This window comes from Patiria miniata, unplaced genomic scaffold, assembly GCF_015706575.1.
Source record: "Patiria miniata isolate m_02_andy unplaced genomic scaffold, ASM1570657v1 HiC_scaffold_20, whole genome shotgun sequence".
In the NCBI taxonomy this organism is placed as follows: domain Eukaryota; kingdom Metazoa; phylum Echinodermata; class Asteroidea; order Valvatida; family Asterinidae; genus Patiria; species Patiria miniata.
The window spans coordinates 3,867,117-3,882,095 of NW_024037059.1; the positions used below are offsets into that span (position 1 = coordinate 3,867,117).

Below are 14,979 nucleotides of genomic sequence, written 5' to 3' on the forward strand. Positions count from 1 at the left end.
AAGAAGAAAACTCCTGAAAAACAAGAAAGGCATCTGTAAACTAATCTCATCATCTCAATTGTCCTTGAGTTTTTTTCTACTTTTTTTCAACTGGCATTAGGAAGCATAATACCTCTTGGCATCAACGTCAACGGGCATGTTGTGTTACGCTCTCGGGTAACGACGCAACAGAAAGCAATCACACTGCAAGGATAAAACGATTTGTGGAGGCAGCTGGATAGGAATTTCTTTCAAAGACATGATACCGCGGCTAAATCCATACACGTGCTGTTTTGGAGGGATTGTATATTTTGTTTTGGTATCATGTACACTTGACGTTTGCAGGAAATGTCGATGATCCCTATTCATGACAACAGAGGGCGCTGTTAGTACTTTTGTACACGATCTCTGCAATATCAGAACAATTCCTTTTCAGATACCACTAATATTTTTTATACACATATATCATGACTGGATGAAAAGTTAAAATACAGAAGCATTAACCGACCGAAGAATAAAACTGGGAATTTTAATTTTAACATTAGCGTTGAAAAGAACAATAAAATGCCAAACAAAAAATTCTGACTGGAAGTTCATTAAAATCAATAATTGTCGATATTGATGAAAGGCTTCCAAAAGTAATTAAATAAACATCTGTGGGGCGTTTAATCGATCGGTCCGAGTCACGTGACTCGGGATTATACAGGGCAATAAGTGGTGAGCTAAAAACAATTTAGTGATTGAAAACTGCCAAACCGAATTAGGTCTGCTGTCGTAACCAATATATTGCCAGTTATTATAGTGCTGGTATATACAGCTGCGAAAACTCCCAGACGAGGAGTTTCGTACAATTTGAAGAGCTCATCTGTAACGTATCTCTGCCAGCATATGAAATATGTAGCGAGTAGTCGACACAACCAGGATAATTTAAGGCAACAAAATGGATTGGCACTATAAAGCACTATATATCTGGTTTACAATGTCCAATTGTATAGTGTCCAGTACATTAGGCGTGTTTATGACCAATTTTCGAGGAGCCGGCAGTTAATTCACAGTGTCGAATAGCATTTTGGATGGCGTGTTGGGAAAGTAAGGATTGGATGGAAAATCATGGTAGCTTTCCCGCGTCCGAATAGCTAGTCTTATGGTGAGTAACCTATTAAAGTTTCTTGTAAAACCAAGTTCGGATGTGCAAGATTGATCGTGTAATTGCATGGGCTGCTGTAGATAAAAAAGAAATATGAGTTATGAAGCGATGTAGACCAGCATTTGTGTATTATAGTTATTCCCAAACTCGCAAGGTCGATTGGAAATTGTGGTGGTACTTTGATGATATTAGGATGCAAAGGATGCCGTAGATATAAAGCAGCTTGTATTATCTGGGTTTATTAAATGACGTGGACCAACATATGTGTATAGTTATTCCTAAACCAGCAAGGTCGATTGGAAGAAATTGTGATGGTACTTAATGGTGTCAGGGAGACAAGAAAAACAGAGTTTTATGGGCTTTACAAGTTGGGCTTAAGTCCACCATTTTAGATCCCTGTCTTTTAGCGTTGAACAGATGGTATACTGAACGTTGTCGTTGTATTATCAATTGCTCTGCACCGCCTTCTTAAAGGTGTTATCATCGGAGATGAAGAGGATGTTAATACATCCACTTACAACGTGCCGGGTAATCTTTGCCTCGGCGTGGGGGTATAACTCGGTCAAGATCGCATTAACTCATACCAGGAGCCCATCTTATCAAATAATGAAGATGCAATCCGATTTGTAGCTCGTCCTTGCTATTTCAGACGGAACTACAAGTAATTGGTGGATTCGGATTCTCAGTTTCCATTTTAGGTTGTGAAATTTGCATTGAATTTTCTTTTCTTTTTTTGAAAAGCCTTATCTGGAATATATTGAAAATTGGAATGTATAACTTAAAAGACATCACCCCTCTATTTCTAGGTTATTTGGCAAATAGTATGCCACTTTATTGTTATTACAGCCTTTACGTTACTTTGAATCACCCACATTTTTTTTCAAAGTATAAACTCGGTAACTGAACACCTTAATGATGATGAATGAACCCTTTTCGAATCAGCTCATCAATCTCAAAGTGAGGAAACAATTCGCCATATCCGGCATCCGGCGTTCTCTTTCATGTCCAGATCTTTCAGTGATACGACGCCAACGCATCAAAGCAATAATCAGAGTGATATCAATATCGCCCATCAAACTGGAAGTACAGTTTGCCTTTCAGAAATGTGGGCGTAAATTATGACATGTACATGTACTTTACTGGCAACCAAGCATTCTGTGGTAGATAAGAGAAGAACTCACTGCGCATTTGTATGTGCAGATGCGAGCATGAACGTATCTATACGCAGCTATGCCAAGTAAGGGCCATTCCCTTCGCCCCTCGTAAGACGCACGTTCAAAAGGTTCAATGCTCTGGAATCTTTTTGGAATGCTCCTTATCGCTTTGATATATGAGCGATTAGATTATTACTCAATTTTTTTAATCAAGGGAAGGTCAGTATTACATGTAAAGCAACTGAAAAACATTGGTAATCGTAAATTCCGTTAACTTTGTGAAATTGATTCATGAAAAATGAAAGACAAATGCGACTAATAAGGTGTTTTTATTGCCTTAACCTTTCAAGCAATAGTAAGACAACAAATCTTGGCCATTTGATCAACTGTAATGCATACTGGGAAGCTAATAAGGCCATCCTTGACGCCAAAATCCTTTATAATTTCCACCGTTTATGCGCAGTTGGGTTTTTTTGGAGGTCTTACAATTAAAAATCGCAAATTCAGTTGGAACAAAATCCAAATTTTGGAACAAAAAATTGTATTGCGCCAGGAATTCGCTCTCTAGATATGAAATTAAATGTCAAGTGTTGTTTTGATCGTGTGGCGTCAGTGCAACCAAGTGACGTCATTTCGTAGAGCTTCGATCATGCTCCGATCAATCAACATGTCCTGTGAAATTTCAGGGAAAAAAGGTGGCCGAGGCATATATAAATTACGATGAGAAAACCAACCATCCTGATAAAGTTTGCGAAAAGAGCATTCCACGTAGAAGGCGTCAGATGACATGCCTTCAAACCCTCGAGATCAGTTGCAGGTAACCCGACATCGGTTGGCTTTGATGAATTAATTGGTAACGTCCCGACGTGTCGACGTCCGCGGTCAGTCAACCACGAAGTCCGCGGTTAGAGTTGGCAGGCCTATACATTATTGTTAACTTTTCACGTTGGCTTATTTAAAGTCGGTTTCTTTCGGAATTCCCCAGATGGTTATGTGTTCTAGTTGGTATGGTTTTGTGTGTGTTGGTGTTGTTGTTTTGGCCCTTTTTTTTACAATACCCCTTTAATCAGACTAAGAGTTCCCAGCACTCGACCGTCTGACAATGTTGGTCCACCCCAAACAGGCCCTCGGGCTATCTTCCCGTCTTTCTCCGATCTTGAGGGTTGTCGAGTGCTTCCGTGTGGATCATCTATCCGATCGTCTCAGGGGTATAGACAAACATAATTATAGGGAACAGGAATAATTCATAAGGAGCAGACCTTGTATTACATGAAGTCTAATTAGACTGCACATGCTGCTTCAGAGGTTGAAAGTTACGGGGTGAATTGGTTAAATCAACGGCATTGGTTTGCAAATGATTGGTCACTGTTTCATTCAAACACGTTATAAATAGACACGTTAAACCTCATCGCAAACTGCTGCGACTGTATACCTAAACCACGGCATACACACATGCCCAAAGCTGTGAAACCCTCCAATATGGCCGCTAATGGGATCGGCCCGAACAATTTCATCACACTGTATTACCGAATGAGCGGTGCATGGCCAGAGAAATCAGGGGCTAAATAAAAGTGTGAAAAGAATGTATAGTCCACAAGAGGCGGTGGGCATGTAAAGTAATGCTGCGTCGATGGGACTAAGATCTGACGTACAGATTTGTGTACATGTTAGCCCTCTCAAGATGGCGCCCTAGTAACATGAGCCTTAATATTCGGACGCATCATCTGGTCCGAACAACGCGACAAGTGTATTCAAGTTTATCTGAGAAAACAGTGAGGAATTCTGGACTTAAGCCAGCCTCTTTTGCCCATGTGGGTAAGATGAATTGACACTTTTTTAATCAGGTAGGTCTACGTCAAGCTGCATCATTCAATCTGGAATTTGGTTAGAGACTAGTGGTAACCTACCTCAGATAATTTCTGAGCAATGAACTGAAAATTCAAGGTTTGGGGAAGTGATAATAGCTTTCTTTTTCCGAAGTATAAAATGAGAGCGTTATGTTATGCGAGGTGATTGCACTGTCTCGAAACGAAGCTTCGAACAGAGACAAAGGCTCAAAATGTAACGGCGGTATTTTTCTACCAATTAACCAGGTCATCCAGATAAATTTGAAGAATCGCCTTCGTGGCAAGGTGAAGCCTGTCGCCGTATACGTCTTCTACAAATCCTACGTTTACACTGGCAAATTCGTGGTTAACACATCGAGAATTGTTGAACGACAAGGAGAAGAGGGGCTGTGTTCCCGGGGTAGTATATTGATTTCTTGCCCGCGAAGGCCTTGTTATCTCGTTTAAAAACTCATTAATGCAAACGCGACGTTCAAATACGCGTCTCTTGACCTCGGCACCGCTCCCAAGTCGGCGCCCGATAAGACGAAACCGAAAACCCGTCCCGCGCCGGGGTCATCATGATACGACGTTGCGAGCATAGCGAGGGGAAGTGGCGAACGACTCGCGAAAATCGAACGGCTTTTGATGGGCAAAGTGGGGGAATAATTTCCACAGTAATGGACACTTGAAGTGATCTGAGTCGGTGGATCCTAAAAAGGACTCGTTGGAGTGGTGTCAGCCGAACAAGGTCAGCATGTAGACGAGGAATTACAGGTGCGAGACTGCGTCGGGTAAAGGGTTCGTGCAAGTCTGCTGGACAATAGTCGTGCGTTGGCTGAAAAGGCAGCCTCTTCACCTAACAAAACCAATCAAAGTGCCAGCTACGTATTGTATGGCACAGTTCGATCGTCTGACATTTCGAAGATACAACAATATGAAAGACACTTTACATGATGATAAAATTAAGAACAATTCCTACATATTTTCGACTGAAAGTGAACAGAACTTTTAGTTAATGGTGGCCATTGTCAATCATGTCGTTAGATATAACACCAGTATTTTTGAGATTCAGTGCTAGGTATTTGTTTCCCAAGTGTACTTGCACCGGGTTCCGTACTTGTAGTACCCATTTTTCTTGGCCTCCATTTCGCCTACACGTTTTGATACTTCTATCAGTGACGAATTGGGCCTATAGGACAAATGTGAGCTCGCACACACATTGTTCTGGAAAGTGCTTGGCAGATGTAACTTTGCCAATCATGTAGACAGCATGTTTCAAAAAGTGCATAAGATATGTTTTTTTCATTTTCTGTTGATAGGAGCAACACAGGTAGAGCCAGACTGCCGATCACGTGACCGACCTGCGCACTCACGTGACTGCTGTGCGCACCAACGTGAGGGGCAAACCTTCGGCTTTCAGACACTGATCCGGTGACGCCGTGACGATCATTGTGCGGCCCTTCTGCACACGGAAACAGTCGCGTGACACCTGCATATTGACGATTGTTGGCAGAAACAGGATCAAACTTTGAGTTGCTCCTTTCGAGGGCCTTAACTTTGGGATCCCTGCTTTGAATTAAATGGAGATGAAAGAACCCGCGGAGGACGGGAATAAGGTAAGCATGTTGCCTTTCATCTTGTTCGGAACCAAAAAAGTGAACACCTTTGTTTCAGTTACCTCATGCTTTTTTAGTCTAAATCAGTACTAAATGTAGACTAAATGTGTACAAAATCCAATTTTGACACCATTTTTTATCAGGCAAGTTCGTCACGAATTGACAATCTGCTCATGCAATGTGGTGCACAGTAACAAAGTCACTAGTTTAGGAAGTCTACCAATTTCTTTTGGTTAGAGATCATCTCTCACCTACAAAATGAGGCTGAAATTGAATTTTGTTTGTGGTTTCACCAGACAAAAATACGAGCAGGGAGTGACGGGACTCCGAGACCGCGCAACATTCTGACATCGAGATCCTCGCGGGCTTCCAGGAGTTCACGGGGGGATGGATTCCGGGGGTCGGTTTGGAGCGCCGCGTCGTCGATGCTACACCGCCTTCGGACCCGGCAATGCAAGGTCCTAGTCCTCTGCCTCGTACTGCTTCTCATTCTGGTGCTGGCTGTCACTTTTATCGGAGTTTCCCGTGAGTTTCGTCCCTTGTATACTCTAATCCAGGGCCGAACTTCATGGCTCTAGTTACCGTATTAAAGGAAGGCATTTGATCAAAGTACACTAAAAAAAAAAAAAATACAGGGTGTCCTAAAATTAAAAAAAAGTTGTGCAAGCAGATATCCTTAAATTTTTCAAAAACGACTTACCATGAGAATTACATCTTGATGGAGCATATTAATGATACTCTTGTATAATTATTATCAGTGAACATGCCATGGAAATCCGTTCATGCAAACCAGAGATCTTATAGATTGGGGTTTTTCGCCCATTCGAATGGGATTTACACAATTTGTGACCTTTTCACTGGTTCAAGATTCTTCTCAACCGTCAGCTTTATTGGGGCGGTGGACCTGTTTTAAACTTCGAATCTAAAGGGAATATACAAAATTTGCTTTTGCTGTTATATTCAGAAATGGATGGATTGGGGGGGGGGGGGCTAGTATTTTATTGCACATATTGTCACATTGATTTGTTCGAAGTTTGGGTTCGTAGATGCTGGAAAGAGCAGAAAAACAATCATTTTCCTGTAGTCTAGTTCCCAGACCCCACTTAAGATGAAACGGAGCAATTTATGGACGTCGGGGAATTGTAAGGTCAGGGGAACCAGTTTAGCTGGCTTGTACCTTTCGTAGGTGTGTCAATCTATTGCAAACAAACACACTAAATATGGTAAATTTGGGGCAGTATTGGAAAAATTGATACAAAAATACCAACCGTCTTGAAAATGACAGCACACCAGGTGCCACAATTTTACAGGACGCTTTAGACTGTCATTCACTAACAATCCTGAAAGGTATTGTATTTCCTTTAAGTTGAAGCATAATGTAAGCCAAGAAAAACCTGTAGTTTGACGGCTGTTCTCTGAAGATTGGAGTTGCCCCTGTTCCCTATTGGTTCGTCATGATGAGAAAAAATAACACGAGTATCAGTCATGCATTTTCCCTCTAACACAATGTCTCGTTGGTATCAAGTCCGCATCCCAAACCACATCACGCCATTTTAGTTTATAAATTGTCTTGAAAAATGGATGCTATTATGCCTTATCCATACAAATTTCAGCGATGCCTACACAAGGGGGGAAATGCACATACCAAAATGATAACCCTAGATCATGCCAGGTCCTTTATCAGTTGGTATGTTGAGAGTATTTTAAAGTAGTATTCATTAATACCTATGACAGTTTCACCCATTCCTATTGGTTGAGAGCCCGTCACGTGGCCGGTCTTAAATGGATGATAAAGCACCGGCCAGAAGTGTTTAAGACCGGCCAGCAACAAAGGTGGCCCCTGAACAGGGTCAAAAAAATTCTGGTTTACGAAAAAGTATTCTTCAGAATTTGTTGGTGTTGAAATTCGAAAACAAAACTATAAACTGTCTTCGGATCTGGTCATTATCAGCGTCCAGACTTTAAAACCGGTCCTTAACACCTTGTTTAAGACCGGCCACTACTTATTCCAATATTTTGTGTACGAAAGAGCCAAAACCTTTGCACGAAGCCGTATTCCGTGCAAACCCTGCGACTGGCCATAAACTACCTTTTGCGCACTAAGTGTCAACAACTATTACAGCACTTATAATACAATAGCAGGAAAGATAACACAGCTTTGCTATATTTGGACTGACTTTAAACGACTATAAACACAATATTGTGATACATATTTAAAAGTTCGAAGAAAAGTCGGTCTTTCCAAAACCAATTTGAATCAATTCATATCGGTCACCGACTTGATTTCAATGCATTTACATGTACTGAATATCAAACATGTATAGTTTTAAAGGACAAGGTATTTATGAAACATGATCGTGATTCCATCAACAAGAAATGCGCAAATAGGTATGGGTTTATTTTTATCTGTTGGGCCAGTCACTGGATATTTTTGATACTGAATTCCATGACCTCAGTTTAAAATTAGCTCCGCTGTTCATGCCAATGATGTGGTGATACATGTTTATGTTTTGTTTCACGGTATGACTTTTGTTGTTTTCCATTTTTATGTTGCATGTTCCCCTTTGGTAATCAACCACATCTCGATTCCTTTTGCCTGGTGTAAAAGTTACTGGGAATGATGTGGCACAACCAGGGAACAATGAGTTCATTCCTGCAACAGTCAAAACTGAATACGAAGGTTGGTATTTCGAACTTCGGCCACCATTTCCGCCCCCATGTTTCTTGCTTTGCCCACCAAAAAAAATGCGAGTTCAGTCTGCCACAACATGCTTACATAACAAGACATAACACAAATTCGTTTCTGTAATAGACTTTTGTGTGTGTACCATTTGAAAAAAGTCCATTGAAGAAGAAAAAACTCTTCACATTTTGTGTCTTCCATGTGTGTTTGTGACTGGCTATAGCATAATGAGGAATAACCTTGGCTTTGACTTTGTGATATACATTTACATCACATTTAAGAGCAACTCGTAGGATTTTCTGTGGTACCTTTAAGTATTGCTACAAATCGTCAGGTTTTCCAAAACTTCTGTGAAGTTCCCCCCCCCCCCCCATGATTCGATTTCGAGCGCAGAGTACTGGAAACAAGGTTTTGGGGAACATTCCTCGTTTTGCTTCAGTGCAGTACCGGTCACATTTGATGGCAAAATAGAGTCAAAGTCGATAATAACCGAATCAATTTGCTGGAATAACCACTGCTGATTCGAAATTCAAGATCATGATCAAATTAATTCCGATTTTTTTTTTTTTTTTGATTTTTTTTTTTTTTACTTTCAGAGTTGATTGGGTTTTCGTCAGAGTACACTTGTCCCAAAGGGGAGTTCCGGTGTGGCAACCTGACTCACTGCGTCGCCCAGAAATACCAATGCAACGGTGAGGACGACTGCGGCAACAACGCGGACGAGACCGAGTGCGGTGAGTTGAACTTCACGGCCCGAAGACACTTACCAAACCCCGGTGCATTTTGTTGCTGGTTCTCGAGGTGCCAGTCTACAGTCCCTCTTTGTACCTCACCAACTCACTGAGTCACTTTTGCTTGTGGTTTCAGCCGTGTGGTTGCGAAGGCCTAATTTGCGTCGGGCTTGTTAAACAAAGTTAATCCGATTACGTACTTGGACGCTATAACAGAGCAGTGAAATTCATGCACCCCCCCCCAAAAAAAAAACATGGCCTTTTAAACGTTGTGTTTCTCAGAATATATGCTTAGTATGATTGAAATGTTAAATTATTACAGAAGAAGACATTCATTCATGTCAGTGAAAAAAATCGCCGTCATCGATGCCGAAACGTCAATTCTGGGTGCTGGTAAAGCTGACCGTAAAGTCGGGAAGAAATCGTTCGAAAACGTCCCCAAAACATGTCTGTGTGCATGTTGTTTCATTTTAAAATAAAGTATTACGTAATTGTTAGAAATCGGCCTTTGCAACCACACTGCTGGTTTAGCCTGTTGAATAGAGCTGGTCAGTGCAGGGCAGTTTTTTCACGCATTTGTTTTGTTTCCTCACAAGGCTTGTCCGCGGTCAAGGCAATTAGTAGGCTTTTGGGAAAGAACAGACAGCAATACCGGTACAATATTTTGTAACATGGATGAAGAAAAAAAAATTATCAAAAAATTGACTTCGACTTCCGTTCTATCCATCATGCACAAGAGTCTGTGACCAGACTAGTCAGTGTTTGGTACCAAGACGTTTGCATACAGAGTGTGGAGTGTGAAATGGCGATATTCGCAAGCTCGGTCATGAGAGAAGCAGTTGTTTCCTGATCAACACAACAACATGCGAAACTTGAGAAATGTCTCAATGTTCCAACCGTTCCATGTCATATTCTGTTTGCCCTCGGGTACCACGCGAGGGGATATGTGATACGATAGCTGATAACTGAATTGAGAATGTTTGAGATACCATTTCGATGATAAATGTGCAAATGTAGAAACAACACCTAACTTTACTGTCATGCCACATTCACATGAAACGGTCGTCGTCTACATCAGCCTAAATTTAGTCTGAACCTGTAAGGGAATAAACAATTATGCCGAATCCCTGTGGCTTTGTTGCTTTTTCATTTCATTAAACGATGCAGAAGCATTTGAACAGGTATACACCGCAACCGCATGCACATTGAGTACTGTAGTATCCGATTGGCCCTTGGAAACATACAACGCCATAAAGCTAGTGCCCCATCTGCCTATTTGGTATGTAATCAGTCCGCAAGCAAAATGATAAATTGGTTGGAAAAGAAATATAATGTGAAACGCCACGGTTAATCACAGGAGGATTAACCTAATCACTATTGGATTTGTAGCTAATCCCTTTAAAAATGAATGCCAGTTGTGACTTTAAAAAACAACACCGTCTGGTGATACATTGTAACTATCACAGCTAATGTTTGATTGATTTCATCACTCCAACTCAGAGTTATCCTGGTATTAAAGCAACCCTCTCCCCCGAAAGAAAAAGAAAAACTCATACAAAACGGCGATAATGAGCACTGTTTAAGTTAATTACTTTCACCGGCACTAGCCCTTTAAATTTTGATAAAATTATGCGACTCAATCTGCAGATTATTGGAACTCCGGAGTTCTTTTGAGAAAAAAAATGACGCCATGACGTGGTATTGCACTCAGAGGTTGCTCAATTAATGATCTATATCATGTAAATTAAGCATTGAAACACGTGATCTATTGTTGGTTTAGAGCCCACCTGTCTGCCGACGTTTCATATTTAAAGTGTTCTGTTTAGATGTAGTGTTGTTGGTCTTAAAACTACGGCGGCATTTTTACGTTCAGGAAGTGAGATTCAGATAGGCCAATTTCAAGAGCAAAGGAAATGAGCAAAAAAACAATGGAAGAAAAAAACGAATGTGATGGTGATAGCACGTGCCGGTGCTTTTTTTTTTCTTTTTTTTTGGTTAAAGGTCAGCCGATTCCGACGGCGACATGATGAGCAATTCGCAGCTTTTAATAAAAGCGCTGTGCGGGTTTCGCAAGGCAACATTAGCTGTCAGTGATTGATTGAATGTCGGTGCGGATATCAAGCCCAGCTAGAGAGCGTCATCGGTTCTAGACGTGTGCTGGCTGTCCGAGCCCAAATCATTTCGGTTTGACGACATCGGGGCACATTTACAACCACCTTTGAAATAGACTGACTGCGAAATAAGAGCACGTCTCTTGTCACCAACAAGTTCCCTATAATAAACCAGAAATTTGATGGCAGTACCAATTTGCCCGACAGGTCCATTTGAAGTTTGCCTGAAAAGTAACGTACTGTGGCACACCCCCACAAAATGAGAGTTCGGTCGCACGAGTAAAGAGCAATGAGATATTTATGCAATTCCTAAAAGCATAAGCACCGAACACTGTTCCAGTCAAGTGGTAAACCTTTCGATATGTTGGACGTGCTCATAACTCAGAAGAGCTGAATTATTGATTGTGTCTGGAACGATATCACGTGACCTTACTTCGTGGAGTCGAGATTCCAAAGCAAGTTCAAAATTATTCTATTTATAGCTGATAATGGATGCATTTGACACACCAAAAGAACAGAGACCTGATAAATTAGAAAGTGCAATTTGTTTCTGAGTGATCGAAAATCAGATTCAGTGTCCTCAAAATTGGAAACTTGAACGTCATTGTCGTGATGGTACCAAATGCTCTTCTATTACTGTAAGCATCGACCACTATTTCATTGTTTCTTACAGACAGAGAGAGAGATTGCATCTTCACTAACGCTACATTTGATTAAAGCCTAGCGCTAACAGAACACACACACAAAAGAAGAGTCCGCAATATGGTTTCTGTCAAACGTACGACGAAAGCTTCGAGCTATTTTCCCAAGCTTCCAGTGTCTATTTGTGTAGCATTTTGCTCACATTCAGCTGTGGTACAACCCGGGAGCGGTCGGGAACAATTTAATGCTCCTGATTTGTTGGGGTGTATTATTTTGGGACGATATGACAAATTCTGCGTGTGTATGTGCGGAAATGGAAATATCAAACATGGGCTCGTGTATTATGTTCGCTATTATGAATGAGTGATTGGGAGAGGAGGCATTTCTGGCGTTAGGTTTACATGTAATTACTCTAAAGGCCTGGCTTTGTTGCCAGTTCACTGTACTATTTTAAAGGCTTGAAGGGCATGCCGTCCTGAAAAAAAACCAGTTATTAAACTGTTTAAAGGAACCCTCTCTGCATTGTATCTGGTCGTCTTAAACATTGTTTTCATGTTAAGTATACATTTGAAGTATTGAGATTCGATCAAACGTCCTGCAACTCAACGCATAAAACTACACGAATTTGTAACTATCTTGACCGATTTAGCGGCTTGGTTTCTCGGTGAAAGTTCGTAACCAACAACACATTTCGTTCATTAGGTTGAGGGATAACAACAGAATAAGTTATAAACGTGGAGAACCGTCTAAAATCTTGTCGAACTTTGAACATTAAACGAATGTAAAAAAAAAAAAAAAAAGGGGGGTGAAATTTAACTGTTTTCGTCAAGAAACATGAGTAAAAGGCTTTGATGTTTGGTCCTTCATTGTGTTAACACCAAGAATTCTTGGTAAATGTTCACATCAAGAATTCTAGTAAGTGTTTAGGGGCTGTATCCTCACTTTTGGATCACCAATTGAAAACTAAATCTAATTTTAAAATTAAAAAACAAAATCACCTCACAATGGTTTATTTCAAGCAATAACCTTCAACACTTGGAAAGGAAATCTCTCACGGCCGGCTGGGCAGTCGACGGAGTCTTGAGAGAACCGATACCTCCGATAGAATATTTTCACAGCACTCATTTTGGAAAGAAAATAATACGGCATTTTGACACCCCGTTTAAGAAATATTGATTCCGTCTGAATAATGGCGAAGGCAGGAAGGCATGATTTCAGCGAGTGGCCTGGCGGCGGAAGCCGGGGCCAGGTGGGCCGGGCTTAAGAGGAATCTCCGCTCGGCATCGGCCTGACACTCGCGGAGATCAACTGCTTTGTCAGGACTTCCTATTTGTTCCTTCAAACCCACCTGTCTCCAGATCGTTACAAACATTTGGTTGCATAAACACGGTTGTATACAGCAAGTATCGGGTGATTGGGATTATTTTTAGATACTCTATTTGTCTTTAAAAAGAAATAGTCACAATTCTGGCCGATTTTTCTCACTGTCTAAAACACATTTGAATCATATCATATTAGTTTCCTATTTACAGCATTTTTTGGGCTGTAATATTGTTTGTCAGTTTCACTCCTTTTAAATCAAATCTGATATTTTTATAGAGTGTGTCACAATATTATTGGCTTCTTTCTGAGCAAACATGAATGTTAAGCCTTGCAATGACAAATTCTATCAATTTTTATATTTTTAATTTCAAATGGTTCTTGCTTACTCCTGATTCGTACGCCAAATTCTCGGTTTTGAAACATCTATTTCTTGAATCTTTGTGGGTGTACATGTAAAGCAAATTGCACTTGTGTATGTACATGTAAAGCAAATTGAATTTGTGGATGTACATATAAAGCAAATTGAACTTGTGGATGTACATGTAAAGCTAATTGAACTTTTGGATGTACATGTAAAGCAACTTGAACTTGTGGATGTACATATAAAGCAAATTGAGCTTGTGGATGTACATGTAAAGCAAATTGAACTTGTGGATGTACATGTAAAGCAAATTGAACTTGTGGATGTACATGTAAAGCAAATTGAACTTGTGGATGTACATGTAAAGCAAATTGAACTTGTGGATATACATGTAAAGCAAGTTGAACTTGTTGGTGTACATAGAAATCAAATTGAATTATTGTGTACACACAATAATGGTAACCTTTCTGAATTCAAATGGTAGTTTAGTACAGTGTAGTGTCGGTTTGAACATCAAATACCAGGCTTTAAAACATCAATTTTGTGGGTACACATGTAAAGCAAGTCATACCTTGTTTATGTGTAAACATGTGACCTTACCAGAGACCAATAAGATAATGTTTACTTTTCTGACTTCAAATGGTTCTTAACTATAATGTTGATTTTACCGCCAAAATGCCCTGTTTTGAAACATCCATTCATTGAATTGCTGTGGGTATGTATTATCTGCAATGACGTGAAATCCCTCAAAAAGCCTTCCGCGCATACCGCAACGTATAAAGATTGATTCTGGGGGTGTTTTTTTGGCAGGTTCCAACAAAGACGAAAAACACAGAGATTGTATTTTGAAACATCTTAAAGAATCTTCTGCACATTTAATTAAATAATTATATAGGCCTAAACAGTGACATGTAATCATGACCATTGGCATATATCTTTCAGAACATAACGAGGGCTGGATTAAAACCTTCGACGAACAGAACCCCGTCCCAGTGGACCTAGATTGGCAGATCAACCAGGAGTGTGGTGAGTTTGGAAAAACCCGTTGGCTGTCTTTTTAAGCTCTGGCAGTAGCTTCTATATGTCACTTGGTGGTTGGTCGGTCCGTCGTCTGTCTGCCTGTCTGTCTGTCTGTCCCCGGAAAATTGACCAAAATTATGGTGTTCCATATGTGCCCTTGACGTCGCATTTTTACGGGGTCGTATTTTTAAGCTCTGGCAGGGATCAATGTGATGGATTTCATTTTAAGATCTGGCAGGGATCATTTTGATCGATTTCATGCAAGACTGTCATGCAAGACTTCTTGCAACACGGCCAGAGCTTATTGTGCACTCACATTTGTTATCCTCCTAGGGAGTACCGATTGCCACTACCTATTTCTACCAGCTGAGTGGTTTCTGATA

General features: G+C 40.6%; 1 protein-coding gene across 3 annotated transcripts in view; it reads left to right on the plus strand.

Annotated features, from left to right (window-relative positions):
- The first annotated feature begins 801 nt into the window (after positions 1-801).
- LOC119728348 (relaxin receptor 1-like) overlaps positions 802-14,979 on the plus strand; it is a 44,726-nt gene continuing 30,548 nt past the window's right edge. The window contains exons 1-6 of one of the 3 annotated variants that reach the window (XR_005271041.1): positions 802-1,126; positions 5,429-5,725; positions 6,022-6,250; positions 8,334-8,405; positions 9,005-9,142; positions 14,519-14,602. Coding sequence is in view for 2 of the 3 variants with exons in the window: in XM_038200552.1 (XP_038056480.1) it covers positions 5,690-5,725; positions 6,022-6,250; positions 8,334-8,405; positions 9,005-9,142; positions 14,519-14,602 (559 nt within the window). In the remaining variant the exon portion in view is untranslated. The remainder of the gene's footprint in view (positions 1,127-5,428; positions 5,726-6,021; positions 6,251-8,333; positions 8,406-9,004; positions 9,143-14,518; positions 14,603-14,979) is intronic. The other 2 variants (XM_038200552.1, XM_038200553.1) reach the window with 2 other exon arrangements.